Raw genomic sequence first — 22,847 nt, forward strand, 5'->3', positions numbered from 1 at the left:
GTTTCACTCTCCGGCTCATGTACTTAGCACAGTGGTGCAGTGTTTGGGTTCCTAGTATTACAGGAGTTGGTTTACATTTAAACAAAACAACTAAAAACCTCTTTGTAGATAATTTAAACACAATTCATAAAAAAAAAATCAATCCTTATTTCAATTTGTATAAATCTTTTCTTACAAAGCCTTTATTCTGGGCCGATGTTACTTGACACTTTCCCTTCTAGTTTTAGTGCCTATGTCAGAAAACACACATGCACACACTGCACCACAGGCCTGCAACATATATTTCCTGACCCTTACACAGACTTGTAAGGCCTTTCAAAGTTTTGCAGCCAGCTTTCGCTGCACTCAAGCACACAGGATGAAATTTACTTCACTTGAAAAATAACTAGGCTCAGCTCTGACCCCATACTACTTAAGTGGATGTTTTGCCTTGACTTCAATGGGTATAGGAGCCAACAGTCAAAGGATGCTACACATGTGAAATTTACACAGCCAGAGACACAGGGTGAAATCCGTCAAGGTGTTGGGGTCAATACATATAAAAGTGAATTCCTCAAGACCTCTTGATTTGCCTTGGCCCACCTTCCTCATCACTCTGTATGCTAGTCCAGACACTCCTCTTGAGGAACACAAACAACTGAAAACCCATATTAACCAACTACAGAGCTACAACTGGCTCGACAACTACAAATAAAGGTCTTCTGGTGCCTTATGAAAACTATGAAAAACATTCTGTCTTGCTGCTGGCAGTGAGGTTCATTATTTATTTCTAGTCAAATAAATTTGGTAGGAAACTGAAAAATTGTTTATTTAGGGTCAAATTCAGCTTTTGGAAGAGTGTGTATCAGTTCTCACTGCAAGTAACACAAGTTGTATTCATAGTCGACAACTACATTTTCCCCCTAAAAGTTCCTTTTACTAAACTGCTGCTGCTTTTTTTTCACTTGTGCAATTCCTGACTTGGAATTTTTTTGTGAGGAAAAAAGCCACCCCCCATCAAAATTTCCCATGAAATGAAATTTACACAAAAAATTATTTTGGGTTAATAAAAAATATTTTATTCAAATTTTTAAAATATTTTGCTTCATTTTTATGTTTTATATTATAATATGTTAAGATTAGGGGTAGAATATAATTAATATATTACATTAATATAATATAAAAAATGGTGACTGGTATTCCAAATGGCCATTTGGAATTGGCATTCTAATTGGTAATTGTCAGATGGTGGTTGGGTTGGAATTAGTTATTGGTATTGTAATTGATATAATACAAAAATAAAAATACAGTATCTAAAGAAAAAATAGTTATTAAATGAAAAATCAAAACTCTTAGTATTGAGTTTTTTCAAAAACAAAATGTTGTCAAAATTGACACGTTCCCACAGAATGCTTAGATTTCAAATTGACATTTTCCAATAGAAAGATGTTCCATTGGAAATTTTTCTATCAGCTCTATTCCTCACCCAGAATCTTAGGGTTCAGTTCTGCTGTCAATTACACTGTATGTCAGTTATGACTGTATCTATATCCACCAATCAGATGAGACAGTTACATTGGGTTGTGGCCTTTACACCATTCATAATTCCACTCTACTTTGCCCTGCAGTGACAAACCCTTCTGCCCATTCTCAATTAATCAAGGGTCTGTCTTTTTTTTTAGCACAAGAGTAAAATACATCCCAGAAATCTGGGCTTATTACTCACTCCTCTACCTGAATGTGTTAATTGTACAAGAAAGGCTAATACAACTATAGATCTAAAATAACTCCCCACATCTTTTGTAACCCCTACAGTGGCCTCCTGCCTGGTGAGCTAGGCATTTTGTGAACTTGTCAATGAAAAGATTTGGCAAGCAGCATGCATTGTCTTTTCTGGCATAGGTGCCCTTAAAGGCCACATATGTTTCAGCATTATAAATAAGTCTCAGCATATGTTTATTCATATGCTAAAATATGTATCCTTCCCTACTCATTGAACTTTTACTTTATATATTTATAGATAAAATACTGTAACTGTGGCTATCTAGAAACTAAGTATTTTTAAAGCACCTAACTGACTTAGGAACCTACTGGTAAGTCACTTAGTTGTGTTTGAAAATTTTGCTGTTTAGGGCTGCCACTATGCTGCATAGCTAGTCAATCAGAATTGTAACTCCAGGGATAGAGCTCTCATTCTCATGCTCTGAAAGCCCTGGCCCCAAGTGCTTGAGCTCAAGTAGAAGCAATTTAGGAGCTATGACAGCAGTTCAGCAGTCCTAATTCAATCCAGTAGATGAAATGTAGCACATTAGCCAATTCCTACAATGTCTTTCCTCAGTGTATGGTCTTATGTATCATAAAAGCAGTTTTCAAAAATCATTGGACCAGATGCTTCAAATAAAGCCTTTCTAGAAGTTATGCTTTAGCCAACCACAAGTTACTGGGCTCAATCCTGGAGTAGCTGGATGGAAGTTAGTGGCCTGTGATATACAGAAGGTCAGACTAGATGATCTAATGGTCCCTTCTGGCCTTAAACTCTATGAATCCTTCTTTCTATGTGGCATAGGAATAGGATGAAAACAATGGAGACACTATTGGGAGAGAGTTGAACTTTTTCAAAGAGGAAAGCCAGGGCTACATGTAGGCTCAAGCGCCTCATGAATTTTTAGAATGCTTTCACATGAAAAAACCCTGCCCACTGGGAAATCTGAAGACATGTCCTAAAGATTTTAGAGCTCGGGAACAGCAGCAACTCTGGATGGCAAAATACCTGAGTTTAGGATGCTGAGAGCAGTGCTAATTTGTATTCTGCACCTTTGACTCCCTATTGGAAAAGGGTGACAGTATGCCATTGGAGTAGGGGACCCTTTGGCAGCATGTGCTGGAGTGAGCTGTGCTGCAAGAAAGAGAAGAAGCCATGCCACAGCATGGCAGTGCAGGTTCTACATGCAGAGAGCCTAACGCTCATTGAAGTGGGGACAGATATCCCACAGATTATCAGACTTGGTGTAAATGGTAGCACCAATATCTTTCAAGTGTTCTTCAATGCCTTCCCACCAACTGCACAAGGAAACAATTTTAGGAGGATTTCTTCCCTTCACAAAGGTAGACACACTTGTCCCATTATTTTGAAAGAGAAAATTAAATGTTTTCAGATTTTCCAACTGTCAGTCAATTTTTGATTGGCAAGATTGAGCCTAATTTCCCTTCAGGGCAATAGCTGATGTAGCTCAGTGCAACAGAAATCAGGGTCTGCCTTAAATTTTAAAATAAAATGTTATATCACCAGCACAGATTTAAATAAATAGCTTTCCTTTTAAAATACCAGAATGTGAGGCATTTTGGAGAAATGATAGTCCTGGAAATCTAATCTGTCAATCAACTGTAGGGCTGGAGCCCAAGCCCACTAAAGTCAATGAAAAGATGCTTATTGACTTTCATGGATCTTTGACCATAACCCTGATATCTAATCATAATTGGATTTACCCATATTAAATCAGTGTCACGGAAATTTCAAGACCAGAACTTCACAGCCTTAATGGCACATGAATATAGGATTATTTAGTCTTTTTTTTTCATTTAATTGTAATCACTTTAACAGAATTTAAGAAACACTATAGATTCTAGTATCCTAAAAATCTTTACTGTTGCCTTCAATTAAATGCTGACCTTTTGCTGAAGCCATTCTGAACAGCTGGAAAGAAATTTCAGAGAAAAACAGACCTTCCTGGTAGTTTTGTAATCTAGATGATGTTTAAATGAAAACTTGGCAATTAGGAGAATAGAAAAAAATATGGAAGTTTTTAGATGTCACTTTTTATTCAGTTCAGAACAGCTTCTTCTACCAAAAAAAAAAAAGGGTCACACAATTAACTCTATGGTCTTAGCTGCCAGATTAAACAAATGCACAATCATAATAAAACTCCAGTGCCATTTTTATTCATTTCAAACCAATTAATCCACCCTTTTTTAGGCAACCCCCTTTTGTAGGAGATCACCACAAAGTGAACCACATATACTGAGTAAAATTCTGCCCCACCTTCAGTATACCACCTCTGGTATTGTTTAATTCTAGAGAATGTACTTTTATATTAATGTTCTTTACCAGTATTTTTAGGATGAAAGGTCAAATAGGAGTCCTCTCTAAAATCACCTAATGTACCCGTTATTGTTTGTGCTAAAGTGTTTGCAGCACCTTCTAACTTTCACATTTCTTGATGACTATATATTACCATTTTGACATAAAAGACAATATTATGGGCTAATATGTATTTATTTAAGTTGGGTAATGTAAGACTTATTAAAAGTTAGGGGAAAAAATTGTGCCCAACAATTGGAAACATCTGTGAAATTCATTCCAGTGCAAAGGGCCTGACATTTAATTGCAGTTTAAATTGGATATGAGTGGTGCAGAGGGCATTTTGATTATCTTCTATCATTGGATAAATTCCTCCAAACTCCCCTCAGGGCCCTATCAAACATCCACTGAGGTCAACAGAAAAACTCCCATTGACTTCAGTGTGAGTTGATCTAGCTCTAAGAAAGTAAAGCTAGTGTGAAATGTGATGATTTTCTGGTTGTATCTTGTGATGGTCATTAATTGTTGCACAGCATGCATTTTGGATCCTAGCCAATGTCTATTAAAATCAGTGGAAACACTCCCATTAACTTTAATGGGCTTTGAATAAGGGCCTTTATTTCTACAATTTTTATGTTTTGTTGTATTTCCCCCAGTAAGATGAAGTATAACTGCACACTACCTGTCATAGCTTGTTGGTCATCCACCATTAACTTTAAACTTTTTCCTCGACGAACCACACGTACCGTGTGCCACTCATTATCATTGAGGTTATAGCCAGCAAAAAGGGTTTCTGGACCTTTGCCTGTAGGATATGCCAAACAGTCATTATGGAATATTTAAATCAGTCAACATGTGAACCTCACAGAGAGAAAGGAGAGAGAGAGAGAGAGAGAGAGAGAGAGAGACTGGCTGGACCAATGTTAAAATTCATTGAAAGTTATAACAAGCAAGAAAAGTGGCAAGCAAAGTATATACAAATCTAAAAATATAGTACCATTACATTAGGACACTTTTAGCATTATTTAATGCTAAAGCAAATATAGTGAACCAGGCTGTCATAAATAGGCACAGTCAATACATGCGTTTTGGTTGTATATTTTAAAGCTCATACATAGTGGTAGAGATTTGGGTCTCAGTCCTGTACTCAGGCAAATAGACCTTCATGTCAATGAGATTACTGCTGTAAGAAAGAATATTAATCTAAACTGGGTTTACAATAAACATAACCAGCCCACTGGTGAAAGGTGCAGACCAGATCTGTGATTAAAATAATTTTAATCGCGTCACTTCCTCTATTTGATTGTAGGTACCAAAGCAGTAAGTGAGGCTTGTTTGGATCTTTGGGAAGGTCAGTGTTATCACCCTGAATTTCACTAAATGATTCACTAGCATCCCCTAACAAATGTCTTCACTGTTGTCATTCAACACTTCAACATCCAAAGCGCACCTTTCTTTTTCACACTGGGACACCCATCTTGTAAACTGCCATTTTTGTAAGCAACTTTATAGGTTGACTTTCACTGAAAAGTTGTAAGAATTATTCAGTTTAAAAAAATCTATGTGCTTTATATGTAGATGTGACATTTGATCTGGGATAACACAGTTGCAACCACTAAAAACCATAAATAATGAATATTAAGGAAAATGCCTCCAAGAATTAAATGACTATGGAAATTGCACAATAGAATATTATGACCAGTGAATGGGGATCTCAGATGGGGCAGAGTGAACAAGATCATGGAGTCTGTGGATCTCTTCTGAATTTTCAAATGACCCTGACATAACAAGAGCAATATTACTATAATAATAAGCATACTTAATTAAAGCAATATTGAGTGATTGAATGCCACAAAAGCAAGGGCAAGTTGGAGAAAGGTTCCTCTCCATCTATAACCCCTAAAATTATCTATATACATAATCTAACACCATTTTATGTTGCATACATGGCTAGCACACCAGGGTAGTGTCCTAGCTGTTAAGGAAGGAGTTAGAAAACCACTTATAATGGAAGATCAGGCTAAATAAAGAGGGAGCTCTTTTCTCTAGCCCTGATAGCTGTGCACTCTACAAAAAGGATATAAATATTTAAATATAAAATGAGTCACTCCAGAAGTTATTAATTTTCTTATTAATTATATGACATAAATAACCACTCCCCACTTCATATAATCCCATCATGTTTTACGATTGTACATAATTTGTAGGGGCCATTAGATTTCATCCCACAGGAATGCAAAAAGCCCCATAAACATTTGTTCTTAGCCACCAGTTTGTAATCACCCTGCTGAGTAGCATGTCACTTGTAGCTGGATAGAAAGCATAAAAAGCTTAGAAACCATGTTAAAAGACTTCTGAGAGTGCTGTCTATGCTCAGAGGCATTTTAACTTCAAGCTTCAGTCATGACCAGAGGGATTCCACATAGTCCAAAATCATGGCCACAGGCAAGAACTGCATCTAGTTTTGAAGTTTAAAAAAAGATCACTTCAATTTAAATGTCTTCTCATAACTGCAGGTGTTCACAGAAGCAGTTTAGTAACAAGTACATTTACTGTGTGTGAGCAATGGTTTCCATACAGAAATGTGGGATTTGCAGGTGCATACAAATTTTGTTTGGTTCAGATATTGGGTTTCCTAATGCTTTAAAGCTTTCAAAGCAGCTCTGGAATTCACTTTCAACCCATTTTGGAAAGAGTCCCTGCTGCTTTGTCTGAGGCTTTAAAAGCAGCACTTTGTTTTCATACAGGCATTTTTTTTTTCAAATGAAAAGCCATCACCTAACATGGCTGTGGTGATCCCGTGCTCGTTGCAATGTGGTTGGCTACAATTTGCAGGCACCCTGGTATGGCTGCTCAGGCTCCTTGCGCACCATCTCCCCTCGCCCATCTATGTGGAGCGTAAGTAGGAAAAAAAGTAAACACTTATTGTAATCAGTAAAGTAGAGAGGGTATTATTCTGACTACACATGGGGAGGGGGGATAGATCTTCAGCAGGTAACTTCACCCTGAATCATGGTTTCCGAAGGCTGATAACTGGTGCTCACTATAGAGGTTATTCTCTATTATTGCTATTACTTGACATTTCCCCATTAGACATATTGGACCAAATTCACTCTGTGTGTTTGCTTACATTTTCTAAAGCTCATCCTGTGATGTGAGGAAAACCTTGGTTTGTAACTGCATGAATCCATTACAGGAATTGTCCTGTGAGAGCACTGGTTCTTCCTCAGCTGTTTAACACAGATTGCTCCTACATCTGAATATTGTATCTTCTGCACTTGATGTTTCTATACGCTATTGTTTCCAGATCTGTACAATCATAAAGCTCAATAAAAGTTAAAAATAACTGGGCAATTGTTATTCTAATACATTACTAACTGATGTAACTTTTACTTTGAATAAACAACAAAAACAGACTAATAGCCAAATTCCATAATGTTGTCGTCAATAGTGTGTAACAATGACACTGAGAACAATGGCTTTGTATTTCATGGACGCTATATATGCACATCTGAAGGCAGAATGAATGTGCGTGCTCATATATTAGATACAGATATAACACACAATGAATTTTGCTGCCTCACTACACTCTGGCTATTAATTTCCTCTGCTGGGACTGCTTCTGACATTCCAAAAATCTGAGCAGCTTCAAACCACCTTTTTAAGAAAACAACCTGCCAGAGAAATCTGCCTACCCCCTGTCACCGCCGCCCATCTCCCTGTCTTTCTAATGTGGCATTTCTCCTGCATAATTATATTGGCCTGGAGTACCTGGACAGTCAAATATTCAGTCCTCGACCAAGTAACAATTTCTCTTTAGAAACGTGACTCTGTGATTTGTATGGCTGCCTCTTTATTGTTTCTCGTTGATTTCCTGTTCTAGCATGTTCAGTCTGTAAGTATAAAGATGGCTCTTTTAACTCATAGTATTATAAACTAAACCTGGGATCAAAAAGTCAATAGCGTTCTTTCTGACTCACTCATCACCAATGATAAAAAAAATCTGCATCTGAGGCTTATTTAATGCTGTGAATGAGGAATGATCAAAAGGGGAATGTAGCTCATGATCTCAAAATTGCATAGAGCTTGCACCAGCAGAAAAAACCAGTAAATATGTATTTGAATCTGTAAAATAGGAAAGGCATTATTCTGACTCACCTGGGGACGGGGAGAGATCCTCAGCTGATATAAATGGTCATAGCTCCATTCAATGAAACTATGAAAATGTATATCAGCTGAGGATCTGCCCCTTTGAGAAATGGTTGAGTGAGGTGGCATCATTTTTTAATGTGCACTTTTCTAAGCAAAACCTCGCCTTAAAAATCCAATATCTAATAGTGAATTGGGACTAAGAATATAAACTTTATATCCAGCATTACAATTAAACATACTCATGGAAGGTTTGAGATATCAGAATTTAAAACCATGACATTGTTATGTATTTTTAAAAAACATTTTACATAATTCATAGAGATATTTTGAATGTATCTATGTATTTTTATTCTCTTCCTCCGAAACCTGTACAGTTTGACTCATAGGACTGAGAGAATTTGCTGTATAGGTGGAGGAGTAAAAAATTATTATTATTATTCTAGGCTGGTTTTTTCTTAGTCTCTAAAATATTTTTCAAACAATTAATCTAATACATGTGGCATATGTGAAATCCATGATGTTGCAGAGTGGTGTATATCAGCACTTATTTGGATGACATGCATAGCTCATTCGTAGCTCTGTCTCTTGTGAAAGTAATGCAGCCACTCCATCCTTTATATCTAGACAGAGGGTGAGCAGTCTATTGATTTTTTTTTACACAAACTATCAAGTGTATTGTAGCAGCAAGAGCCTGTGTTTTTAAAAAATTAATGTACCTGCCCAGTAGCGTTTAGATGAAAACAACATTCAAATACACTACTTTCCTGTGTACTAACATAAAACCTTTTACATTAAAGTCTTATCTCTGGACTACATCATTGAAAACAAAAATGTCTTCAACCACAACATTCAGATTTTGCAAGATGTAAATTAAATTATCAATCTTGCTGCAGTATAAATCTGTAAAGGCCCTTTCCCACACCCCTTACTCACCTGAGCAGCCCTAATGAACCAATACTGACTTCAAAAGGAGGGACAAATCCTGACTCAGGCAAACCCCTCACTGACATCAATGGAATATTGACTTCAGTAAATGCTGAATAAAATTAGCCCAAACTTCAGTATTTGATTCTGAATTATTAAAGCCAGATGGTGGCTGTCCAATGAGTGCAAGCTAAACCTTAATTAACAAATTATCCTCTTGAGAAGGGACCACCTCCCTGCCGTATTTTCAGCTGTGACAAGAACCAACATAATGAAGGTCACTGATACTTCCTCCTCCCTTCTCTTTCCTTTAAGCTGTTACAACATCTGAAGTACACTCACATGGTCCAGGTTTGGTGCTGTGGGAGGGGGTTGCGACTGAGCAGACTGGGGACAGGATAGAGGCTGGGATGGGTGCACATAATCACTTCTCTGTTCCTGTGGACATTACTTGAGAAAGAAAATACAGCCTGTAGTGATATTATCTATTCTTCATAACTCTACTTGGGGTTTTGGGCCAGCCATGGCAGGGGACAGTCCTGGCAGAGATTTCCTCCCACAGGAGGGATGATCTGCATCACGGCTATCAGTGGAATTTTTTTTCTGATGGTTGCCATCTTTTCAGACACACCACCATTTTCCACAGCTAAGTGGCTTCATTTATGAAAGGGGTGCACAAACAAAAAAGTAACCCGGAAAAGCAGTGTTAATTTAACTTCAGAACTGAGGCCAGAGGAAGGCAACACTAATGGAATTTCCCTGCCAATTTATCAAAGTGATCTGTGTGTCTCACAGGCCCCTTTCTGTGCTGGATCCAAAGAGGACAAAAATCTGTTACAGCTCCAGCTAGGGAGTCTTGTCTCTTTAACTCATGTGGTAGCAGCTTGTGCTTTTAGCTCTGGTTTATGGGTCCAAATTACATTATTTTTAACTTGTTCAAATTTCTGTTGATTTATATTTTAATTAGTATTTATATTGATGGAACCCCTCATCAGATTACAAAAGGCCCAAGAGCATAGTTTTCAAAACTTTCCATGGACTGATGCTATTCTGCTACCACTCTATCCTCATCTTCTACTAGTCCCACAGTACTCACTCTTCTGTTCTTCTCCTGGGGCTCCTTTCTGCCCTCTCTCTAGATTCTGCTCAGTTTATTTGTCCTGCATAATATACCCAGAATTCTTACCTCTGAGCCACTAATACCTCAAGTCAATCATATCTTAAAGCTTTCCTTTTCAAGGACAAAGATAGACAATGACCTGCACAGATGTATGCTGAAGAAGCTCCTGTAGAGCTGGGCAAAACTTTTCACACAAATACTTTTTTTTCACCAAAAAAAATGCAGATTTTGGTCAATCAAAACAATTAGCAAATTCTGGTAGATGCTGTTGAACTGTTTCAGCAAAAAAAAATTAAAAAAAAAATTGGAGCTATCGATATGGTCCATATTGGCATTATCAAAAACAAAACATTTTTAACTTTTCATTTTGGAAAGACATTTTGGAATTGCACTCAATTTATTTTTAAAAAAATCAAAAAATTTAAATAAACCCTGAAAATGAAACAAAACTCTTAATCTGACCTGCTTACTTTGGTTTTCTGGAAAAAAAATCTGAAATGTGTCATTTTGGGTCAACTCAGAATGACTTTTTTCCCTCTCCCAATGTTTCAGCTCAGCTAGTGAATTGAAAAATTGGTTATTCACACAATTCTAAACTCCTGTTCCCTTAGCTGGAATCTAATCTGAGCTATACTACAGTTGGCTTTGTTTCATACTTTTGCAGTCATAATTAACTGTTAGATTTCAGGTTACTAAATATAGGGGCATGGTGGCCCGCACGAATTTGCTCCTGTACTCATTGTGTATATAAAATATGCATTTGCATGTATAAAACAGGTAATTGTTTCCATTTTAATCTCTTTGCATAGGAAAATTCAGGTATTTTGCATACAAAGTACATGTGCTAAAATTTTGCAATTTTCCATTTAAAAAACACATTTGAAAGCTAAGTTCAAAACTGTCTAAGTTGAGTGCCTAAAGTTACCTCCATATTAAGCAGGGCCAGCTCTAGGCACCAGCAAAGCAAGCAGGTGGTTGGGGTCGCACATTTTCAGGGGCGGCAAGGATCCAGCATGGGAGCTGAGAACCAACAGGGGGCCCTGGGAGCTGTAGTTCCTTGGTTAGCTCCCTGCCTATAGAGCCAGCCCTGAAGCAGGGAAAGAACTACATTTCCCAACATTCCCTTGGCAGTGATCAACAGGAAAGGGAGGGGGAGGGAGTGCGGTAGCTGAGACCTCGTGCTGCGGCTTGCTGGGAACGGAGAGTTGGCTGCTAGAATGGGGTGGCACTGTGAATGGGGGAACAAGTGTGCCCAAGGAGTAGGCGGCTTTGGCTCAGATGTCCCCTTCAGAAGACATCCCCAGACTGGATTAGGGATAATGGTGTGACCTCACCTTGCAGCCCCCAAAGAAGGAACTGGGTGGATTAAATGGACAGTGCCCCTCTCTATCTGAAGCCTAGCAAGGGAGGTACATGGATCCCATTAGAATTTAAAATGAAAAGTAAGGGAGAGGAGGCTCTGCTAGCAGACCTGGGCAGCTTTAGATACAGTACCAGGCATGCAGGAGGATTTCCACTTCTGAGCCATGGAAGCAGAAATTGACTTTTCCTTTCCAGATTTAGCAAATATTCAGAAAGGGAATCTAGCACCTGCCTTCCAGATTTGAACACCTCAAAATTCAGGAGTGCTTAAGCTCAATTTGGGCAGCTGTTACGTCATTTCTCCCAAATCAAATATACTGATCCACTGTAACTTGCTGTAGAAAAAGTAGGATAAAATTGCGCAAGAAATGCTTCCCAGTAGTTATTAGGACTGGAATTGATATTTTCAACAGCCATTGCCATTTTTTTTAAGTTTTATTTGTTTAAAAGGAAGACAGTGATATTGCATTGGCAAATTCTCCATAGAAACAAAGAGTGGAACAAAAGAATAATGAAGGCACCTCAACTTTTCCTCATTTATGGAGGACAGTCTTATAATATGCATCCAGATATTCTTCAATCACACAAGCCGAAAATTGTTCCACTTTACTGCAGTTCTGTAACCCTATGGGAACCAATCCTGTCTGAGTTCTGTGCACATCCAAAATTCCTGCTGAATGACCTGCCCTGGGAGCGAGTTACTTGTGACCAAGGGCTGGGGTAGCAGGAGGGTGAAGTTGGAGGGGGAGAGCCCAGGGCTGGGGTGAAAGGAGGGGGGGGGCAGAGCTAGGGTGGCAGGGGGTACAGGTGGTGGGGGAGAGCCCAGGGTTGGGGCAGCAGGCCGGTGTGGGGAGGAGCCCAGGGGTGGGGTGAGAGGCAGCCAAAATTTTTTTTGCTTGGGGCGGCAAAAAACCTAGAGCCAGCCCTGCTGTTAAGGCACCTAAGCATGGGGACTGTAATCCTCTAGTAACTTCATCAAGACCTATAGATTCTCAGAGCCTCTGATAAGTCATTCATTTAGATGCTTAAATTAGGATTTGTCTAACGTTAGACCGTGTTTGAAAATTCTGACCTTAGCCCATAGGCCTCAGTGTTCTATTTCTTAGAGGTCTGGACACAGCTTAACAATCACTCCCACAATTATTGGCCTGTTTTCTTCCCAGATCTCAATCCTGCTACACAAGCCAAGGTAAAGGGTGTTTAAATACACTATTTGAAGGAAAGAGAATAATTTGTTAAAACAAATTAATTCACTTAGCCTCAAACAACTAGCTTTTAGTTTTGCACCAAAACAAACTCCTAAAAATGAAAGTCTAGTTTCCTGAGGAAAAGAGAAAAATTGCTGTTTCCTGCTAAAATTAAATCACCCACAACGAAACACATACAAAATGCCAAACCAGACTTGTTAGGAATATTCAGTAACATATGCATAGATGGAACTTGAAATCTTATTTATGTGGAAAGTGAAATGGATATTGGATAGTTCAGGGGATTGATAATGGGATACAAAGATATCAAGCCCAAGGTACTTGCAGGCAAAAATAATTACGATTTGACAGCTATTCATTTGCCTTTATAAAATGAGTTGGTGGTCTCAATTTAGCTTCCTAGTAGAAAAACTTTCACATCACAAAACCAGCCACCACAAGCAGCATTAATTAGGAGTCTCCACCACAGACATTAAGGACTCAATACCTACGGATGGTGAAATCTTGACCTCACTGAAGTGAGTAACAAAATTCCCATTGACTTCTGTGATGTCAGGTTTTCAGCTGGAGTCTCTTAGTCCTAGAGTCCTGCATTGGGTTGGGACACAGAGGGTATATCTACACTGCAATTAGACTCATGCAGCTCCCATGCCAGCTGACTTGGGCTCACGGGGCTTGGGCTAATGGACTGTTTAACTGCGGTGTAGATGTTTGGGCTCAGGATGCAGCTCAAGCTCTGAGACCCTCCCAGAGCCCAGGCTCCAGCCTGAGCCTGAATGTTTACTCTGCAGTTAAACAGCCCCTTAGCCCGAGCCCCATGAGCCCAAGTCAGCTGGCATGGGCCAGCCACAGGTGTCTAACTGCAGTGCAGACATGCCCATAGATGACAGGCGTGGAGAAGCCTGAACTTTCATTGCCCATAGTGTAACTGTTTGGTGCAGAAAGGACTTCAATCTTCAGAGCTGCCAATTCAGAATACTGGATAATAATAAAGAGGTTAAATTTAGTGTTTTTTTCTGGTGTACCCATTAAAATTCACTCATTAATCATGTAAACTTTCATTACTGGACAACTACAATTTGACAAGATACCAAATTAAAAAGTGTTTCTGGAAATTTAAGTCCAGTAGTTTAGGTTTGGGGTGCTTCTGTTGTTTTTTAAAACAAGGAAAGACCTCCTGGCGTAACTCCCAGGTTAGACGGTAAAGGAGATTAGAGTTGTTAACCTACCATGTTGTGCTAACATGGTTAAAAAGCCTTAATCATTCCAATTGCATAGCAATTTCTTGCTTCTTTCATAGGCTCTCATTATTCTGAGATTGGTGTACACCCTCCCCCCTCTTTCTAGTAATCAGTCCGCCTCTCTCAAATTCACACACATACACATCTGGAGAAGAGTCCAACAGGGATATCTATTACAATTCAGAGTGGACATTCTATTGGTTTCCTTTAAATGTAGTTTCTACTGATTTGGTATCTTGTTAAATTGTAGTTGTCCAGTAATGAAAGTTTACATGATTAATGAGTGAATTTTAAATGGTACACCAGAAAAAATCCACATTTTCATATACAGATAGGGTAATTGTGCACCTGTCTATGCATATGCGTGTGTAATTATCTTATCTGAGAGCACAAAATCAGGTTTTGCAGAAGCAATGGATCCACACACATTTGTGGGGCATTCAATGGAAATTATAGCTATATTTTATTAACACATATGTGTGTGTGTATGTGTGTGCTATTTTTTTATTGTTTTATAAAGAAATTCACAAAAATACCTGTCCAATCTCGACCTCTCTCCCTTTTTCCTCCAATCCTGTATCAGTCTCTTTCACTCTCCACGACATATCCTCTAGGATTTCTCATTGCCAATTTAAACTTAACATGGCCAGAATGGAATGCCTCATCATTCCTCTGAAATCCTTGTCACAGCACAGGATAATTGCACCTCTATTCTCCTTCAATGGTCCAGCAAGGGCACCCACTTTAGGCTCCCAGCTCCACAGTCATCACCTCCCTTGGGTGGAGACCCACATCTCTCTCCCTCCTGACTGGGGTATTTCCAGATTGCACAGTTATCTCCTATACTGTGACTGCCGCAGCAAATTCAGGGTGTGTCAGCCAACCTGCTTTACTTTTCTCCTCAGAGACAGCAAACAGCATAATTGCCACAGTAAAACTACCACACAGCTCCTTCCAAGCAAACACTTTTTTAAGGTAAAAGCATTACATAAAAACAGTAAAAGAACCCCACACATGCTAACAAACAGCTTTTCAAACCCTACACAGAGGTTTTCCTTTGGTTGTAAGTTCATAATAGCTGTTAGCTCAGAACAAGCACACAGACTGGGCCAAGTTCTTCCAGCCCTTCCCAGGGACGTTTGGGGCCTCCCTTGGATAGAAGAGTCTACCTATTTGTTGGACCATTAAGAAGGCTCTGAGTTAGTTTAAACTCAGGCTATGCATTCAAAAAATCCTTTCTTTATCTGTTGGTCCCTAGACAATCCAGTTTGAACTAGTATTGGGGAGCCTCTCTCAAGGTGGTGATAGCTCTCTAGAGGTGTTATTACTTGAGAGAGTTTGCCTAACCACCTCCCCACCACTGTTCTTAGTTCCTAGAGGGCTGTGGTCCTTCCCATAGAATTACATACAATCCCTGGCCCACAATGATACATAAATTAAACCTTATGAATTAAGTTTAATTCAATGTTTGTTTAGGATATTGCAGGTAATTGCCACACCTGTCACAATCCTCTCAATTTCTCCCATTCTCTGTCACTGTTGAACCCACCATCATCCTCCCAGTCACACAGACCTGCAACCTAGGGGTTATCTTTGACTTCCTGTCTGACTAACAGAAAACCTTGATGCTTGGATAGGATTTTCATTCTCTCTCACTTTTCTCTCCTTTGTATTTATTTCTTAATTTCTATGTCTGGGTTTTTTTTTGGTCTGTTGTCTCTCACCTCTCTGAGCCTGCTGTCTCTTTTCCATTTATCACTCTCTTATATTCTTGTTCTCTCTCCTTTCCTCTGCTGTATCACCCAGTCCAACCACTTGTGCTGCTTGACACACCCCTTCTCCTAGCCAACATTGTCTTCCTTCCTTTTGCCTCTCCCACTAGTAAATCAGTGCCCCACTGTGGATAGAGGTAATGTCCCATTACTACATTGTGAGGATATATACATTAATGTTTGTTTGGCATTCAGATACTACAGTGATAGGGTCATATAAGTATTTAATCAAATAGACAGTATACACAATGTAACATTTACTGCTTACATGACCGAGGGACTAAATCTGTCCAGGTCATTTTACTCCTGTGCTTCAGCAAACCAACTGAAGCAGTGATCTTTCCAGGTAGGTACAGCCTATACCTCTTTTGCATACAGCCCTGAAAATGATCTCGCTGTGCATGTCAGCACAGAACTACCTGACTGAAAGGAAATCTGGGGCTCATTTGTTCCTCTGCTAAGATTGCCAAGAAGGGTGCTGGTGGTATAGGGTTGCCAACTCTGACTGAAGCTATTCTGGGAGATTTTTTCCCCCAATATGCCATAATGTCATTTTCTTAAAATATCCTATTAAAATTTCCCGGATTGCTTTCAATAGTCACCCAGAGAGCAGTGCCGATTCTGGGAGACTCCAGGCCAACCTGGAGGGTTGGCAACCATATGATAGTAATGGTTGTGTTGTGTCATGGTAGCCCATTGACCAGAAAATGAACTGAAACTATCCACTCATTTCACTGAGGCCACCTATAAGAGTCCAGAAGCAGAAGGGGTGGATAGATCAGTGGTTTGTGCATTGGTCTGCTAAACCCAAGGTTGTGAGCTCAATCCTTGAGGGGGCCATTTATGGATCTGGGGCAAAAATCTGTCTGGGGATTGGTCCCCCTTTAAGTACAGGGTTGGACTAGATGACCTCCTGAGGTCCCTTCCAGCCCTGCGATTTCTATATAACAATCCTTTAAAATGCTAAGGGATCCTGATTCTGCTAGGGTCCCTAAGCTCTATTCTCAAATAAATATAAATTGTAAATAATAATAGGTACAAATTTCAGACACTTATTACCCAAGCTGGATTTTAACCATCAGCCTCTTTCAGTGATTATGAACTCCTCTGGACCTTGAGAGCTTCATGATCTGGAAAGCTCTAGGCACATGGTCAGTTCTCAAGAGTAAATAAAATACATAAATAACACCACAAACAATACAATACAATAAATAATAAAATAGGATTTTTTATTACATTATAATCTTCAAAGCCATGTCAGGGATGTCTCAACTGTATTTTAACATCTTATGTGTACTTAGCTTATTTTTATTTTATTTTGTAATAAGAAAGTGGCCTTCAAATAGCCCTAGGGACAGTTACATTAACCTCCTTTAGAAACTGTGTAATGAGAACAACTGTTGAAAACCCAGTAACAGTCAAATTAATCACTGGTAGTATTTTTTAATAGAAAGAGGGCAGTTTCTATTTCATGCATTCGCCATGGAACATAAGTATCAGAATATGTGTGCTGAAGGCATTAAAGGTTTTTTGAATCTGCCTTACAGTCCTAAAGCAAAGTCCAATGAAGTCAACGATCCCTACATATCGAATTCTTGCTTTTACAGCTCATTGTTGTATGTTTGCAAACAAGTTATTAGAAAATCTGTCAAACTTGATAACTCAAAGGAAGGCTGGCCTTGCAGTTAAGACACTGGAATAGGACTCAGAAGATTTGGATTTGGTTCCCTACTCTGCCACAGACTTCTTGTTGATCTTGGGCAAACCATTGTATGTGAGTGCTTTAGTTCTTGACTTGCCAAATTGGAGTAATAATTCCATTCTCCCACCATTTGTCTACTTAGGTTGTAACAACCTCAGGAGAAGGAATATTTCTTACTATGACTTTGTAGATTGTTTACTCCAATGGGGGTCCAATCTTGGTTAGTGCCTAAGGTAATGCAAAAAAAAAACTTTCATAACAAAAAACTGTATTTGCCTATGTTTCTGGGCATCTCTGTGTGGTCTATATCACACATCTGTGCAATTTAATCACTGCTCAGATCTCAAGTATCTTTTTAATATGGCATTTGGAAAGTGATTAAACTTTGCCCTCCCCTTCAGAGATCACTCTGTTCAGAGGGAGTTGCATTGCTTTCCTTCCATAGCAGAACTTGTTGGAAATTGGAATTTTTATTTCTTGGGAGATTTTGATATTTCAATCTTTGTTTTTGTCTTGAATCTAGATAAAAACGTGAAAATATTGATATGTTTAATGGAATGAAAAATTCCAAATAAATTTTGTTTTGGATATGTCAAAACATTTCGCTTGGACATTCCCCAATCAAAATAAGGTGTTTTGATATTCCTAAATCAAATGCTTTGTTTCTACATGAAACTGCAGCCACCTGAGCTGCTATTGTTCCTAATGGAAGCTCTAGTTCAGGGGCCTCATAGCCCATTCTCTCTTATGGACTTGGCTCCCTAGCTCCAGCTCCCAGGATGTATTCCACTAGATCAGTCAGAGGGAAGACCACAATGCATCACGAGAAGTGTGACCAGCCAGGGGGCCCAACCCAGAGGGAAGAATAGGGGCCTGAGGCATCTGAATGTCAACCCCCATGAATCACCACAGTAGCTCAGGTGGTCACAGATTAATGTCAAACTGACCTGAAACAAAACATTTGTTTGATAAATGGAAATATCTGAATTCAAGTTGACCTGACCTAAAATGATATGTTTCATTTTGGTTTTCCTGATGGAAAAATAAATAAAATACTCAGCAATCTAGATATTTTTGCCATGGAAAATTTTGATTTTGCTAATATCATCCAGCAAAAAAAAAAAAAAAAAAAAGGAACAGTCCCAGCCATCTCTACTTTATAGTAAGTCAGCAAGTCTAATTCCCATTTTGATTGTATGGATCTTTTACATAACAAAAGTGGAAATAATTTTTATAATATAGGAAAATGTGATTGAAAACTATAAAAACTTGCCCATCAGATTCAGTTCAAATGTAGTTCCAGAAGCTACTTAGAATTTTTTTTTTTAAAATTCAGGATGACAATGTCCCTTTTCTGTCTTGAGCTTTTGTACTGTAATGTAATCATTCAGAATCACTATTTTATTTGTAATACATAGGCTGTTTTGGTAAGATTGATCTAATGATAGTAGACCAGGTCCTGAAAACCGATGCCCAATGCCCACTGATTTCAATGGGGATTCTCATGGGCTTGCAGGACCAGAGACTATATAAATAAGAACAGACATCCCACCATGAAGAGTTTCATTTCATTCATTTATTCCTCAGTGATTTTATATGCACTGACAGTTCAAAATGTCATATTTGTAAATGAGATAAGGTAAAACTAGCAGCTTTCCAACCAGTTGGCAGAAAGGAGGGGCAGACTGCCTGGAGGGAGTACATTAAGATCTGTACAAAGTTTGCAAGAGCTCTGTAGATTTTACTGAAGTTAACATTTTAAAGCTCTTTGCAAAGATTTGCAATTATTTCTATGTTTTTTTAAATGTATTCATATATAAATAAAATACATATTCCAAATATTTGGAAGAGAAAATGTTATCCTCATGAATCCATACCCATGTAACTATGAATGTAAGTAAAGATATTCTGGATGAAATTCTGCCCCCCACTGAAGTCATTAAGAGTTTTGCCATTGACTTTAATAAGATCAAGACATTACCCCTTGTTTCCATGAGATGCCCACATGAGGCAAGGCCTCGATTTCAAGTCCCTGCTTCCTTTTATTGGCTTGGATATTTTCAAACCAAATACATTCTCAGAGTTTTCCCAGTGCTGCTGCAATAAACCAAAATACTGAAGCAAATACAGAACCACATACAGTGCTTCAATTTGATTTGTAGAACCTGCCTGAAGACTCCTCTAACTCTTGGGGAAATGGAGATTGGTTCTCCTAGCAGCTTCTTTCTCCTACATACTACATACGCCCTTTGCTAGTACAGCTGCCTGCAACAGATCAGGTTCCAAAAGCACCAAACTATCCCCTCCCAACTCAAGAGAGTTGGGAAAATAACTCTCTTGTATCCTAGCTTCTTCTGACTGCTTTTTTTCCAGTCTGGTGGTTAGGCACTAGTCTGAGATTTATGAGAACCTCATTCAAAGCCTTGCTTGTTCACAGACCTCCTGAGTGATCCTGGGCAAGTCATTTAGCCTCTTTGTGCCCCGATTCTCCATCTGTAAAATGGGGATAATAATACTCCATGGATGTTGAAAGCATAAATACATTAAATATCATGAGGTGCTAGCGTTACAGGCAACTGGGGTTATAGAAAAATACCTAAGGCAGACATATGCCACTTCCCTTATTAGATAAAAGTGGAGGTGTATCATGATGATGGCGGCATCTTCTAGGGATATGAAGGATCCACGCTGCAGGTCACTCCACCCACTATTTTGTTCTGTTCCATTTTGTCAGAACCACACTAGTTAAAGAAGTCAAAAGCTATTTTGACTTCTACTGCAAAGGCTCATAAAGCCTCTAACTTGGTAAGGAAGGCTACAAATAACTTTGGAAGAGGATCAGAGTGTAAATTACTGTGGTTAGATTATCATTTCGAACCATGACGAAAGATGCTAATATAATATTTTGACAAAATATTAAACCTTTGTGGCTTTGATATTGAGTGTGCCCATTTATGTCAAACCAAGATCATTCTAATTCAGAAGAACATTGCTAGATGTAAGGAACTACAATTAAAAATAATAATAGTACTGTTTATGCATACTTTCTTTTTCCTTAAACACCATTATATTTATACTTAAGTAAAAATGAATACGAATAAAAGGACTTACAAAACATTTTAAAATACTTCATTTTACCATCCTATCTTGCACATTATGTTTAAGCAGTCTGAGAAAACTTATGTTAGTATAGAAAGGAACAATTTTGGACTGTGATTTTATTTTAAGAAAATACTTCCCTCCCCTCTCCTGCCAAATCTACAGGTGTCTTTATCCCAAAGTACAACTGATCTAATATATGCAACCAACTAAATCTCCTTTAAATTCATGCTCAGAATTGGACTTTAATGTTTGTTTTGTTTTCAAGTGAAGACAGTGAATTACAAAATTTCCCTAGTTGCAAGGTATAGAGATAATAATGTTTAGAGATTTGCAATGGTTCATTACTACTTACGTGCTTTTAGAATATTTTTCTTCATACTATGGATTGATGTATGTTTAATTTAATAAGACTACTTATTCTTGAAGGCTTCAGAGGAGTCAGCGGAGATCCTTTAACTTGTACTTGTGAGAGCATTTTGAATACTTATGAGTAAATGAAGGGGTCTGATTGTTTCCTTGAAAATCCAAAGCTCCCATTGACTTCAACAGGTGTAGGATCAAGCCCTAATTCTCTGACTTGCATGCAGGCGGATGAAGCCTGCATTTCTTTGGGTTTGTGCCTTGAAGTTATTTCAAAATATTTACTCGTTCCAGCTATTTTTTTTTAAAAAAAGGTCCTCTTCATTTACCTTGTACAATTATGCTATTTCAGCCTTACCCTCAGTTTGATCCTTCTGCAGTGTCATTATCTGTATCTGTCCTTAGCGTAGAACATCTTCACACTTTGCAGAATAACTGATCAATTGTCACCATTTTATGTCCATGGCTTAAGGGATTTCTGGTGTCCATCTTGCATTAGCAGGGAATGAAAGGTACTCAACCACAAGAAGACAGCTGGACACATCTGAACTGATTGTTCACTATCAGTTCTGGAAGGGCCAGGTCAGTATTTCCCACTGTGCCTGCACTGGAACTAAGTGTAAATATGACTTTCTTTTTAATAGAGCAGCAAAATACGGACCCTGGACTTCAGAAAAGCAGACTTTGACTCCGTTAGGAAACTGATGGGCAGGATCTTCTGGGAGAATAACATGAGGGGAAAACGAGTCCAGGAGAGTTGGCTGTATTTTAAAGAATCCCTATTCAGGTTGTAGGAACAAACCATCCCGATGTGTAGAAAGAATAATAAATATGGCAGGTGACCAGCTTGGCTTAACAGTGAAATCCTTGCTGATCTTAAACACAAAAAAGCTTACAAGAAGAGGAAGCTTGGACAAATGACCAGGGAGGAGTATAAAAATATTGCTCAGGCATGCAGGAGTGAAATCAGGAAGGCCAAATCACACTTGGAGTTGCAACTAGCAAGAGATGTTAAGAGTAACAAGAAGGGTTTCTTCAGGTATGTTTGCAACAAGAAGAAAATAGAGGAAAGTGCAGGCCCCTCACTGAATGTGGGAGGCAACCTAGTGACAGAGGATGTGGAAAAAGCTAATGTACTCAATGCTTTTTTTGCCTCTGTCTTCATGAACAAGTCAGCTCCCAGACTGCTGCACAAGATGGGGAGGAGGGAACCGGGCCTCTGTGGAGAAAGAAATGGTTCAGGACTATTTAGAAAAGCTGGCAAGCACAAGTCCATGGGGCTGGATGCACTTCATCCGAGGGTGCTAAAGGAGCTGGCCGATGTGATTGCAGAGCCATTGGTCATTATCTTTGAAAATTCATGGCGATCGGGGGAGGTCCCGGATGACTGGAAAAAGGCTAATGTAGTGCCCATCTTTAAAAAAGGGAAGGAGGAGGATACGGGGAACTACAGGCCAGTCAGCCTCACTTCAGATCCTGGAAAAATCATGGAGCAGGTCCTCAAGGATTCAATTCTGAAGCATTTCGAGGAGAGGAAAGAGATCAGGAACAGTCAGCATGGCTTCACCAAGGGCAAGTCATGCCTGACTAACCTAATAGCCTTCTATGACAAGATAACTGGCTCTGTGGATGAGGGGAAAGCAGTGGATGTGTTATTCCTTGACTTTAGGGTCATTCCTGGGACTGGTTTTTTTTTCAATATCTTCATTAATGATCTAGAGGATGGTGTGGACTGCACCCTCAGCAAGTTTTCAGATGACAGTAAACTGGGAGGTGTGGTAGATACACTGGAGGGTATGGACAGGATCCAGAGGGACCTAGACAAATTAGAGGACTGGGCCAAAAGA

General features: G+C 38.9%; 1 protein-coding gene across 18 annotated transcripts in view; it reads right to left on the bottom strand.

Moving 5' to 3' along the window:
* NRXN1 (neurexin 1) overlaps positions 1-22,847 on the bottom strand; it is a 1,269,767-nt gene that overhangs the window by 627,112 nt on the left and 619,808 nt on the right. For all 18 annotated transcript variants that reach the window (XM_039529862.1, XM_039529854.1, XM_039529856.1 and 15 more), the window contains one exon: positions 4,740-4,862. In XM_039529862.1, coding sequence (XP_039385796.1) covers positions 4,740-4,862 — 123 coding nt within the window. The remainder of the gene's footprint in view (positions 1-4,739; positions 4,863-22,847) is intronic.

Source organism: Mauremys reevesii, linkage group 3 (genome assembly GCF_016161935.1).
Source record: "Mauremys reevesii isolate NIE-2019 linkage group 3, ASM1616193v1, whole genome shotgun sequence".
Lineage (NCBI taxonomy): Eukaryota > Metazoa > Chordata > Testudines > Geoemydidae > Mauremys > Mauremys reevesii.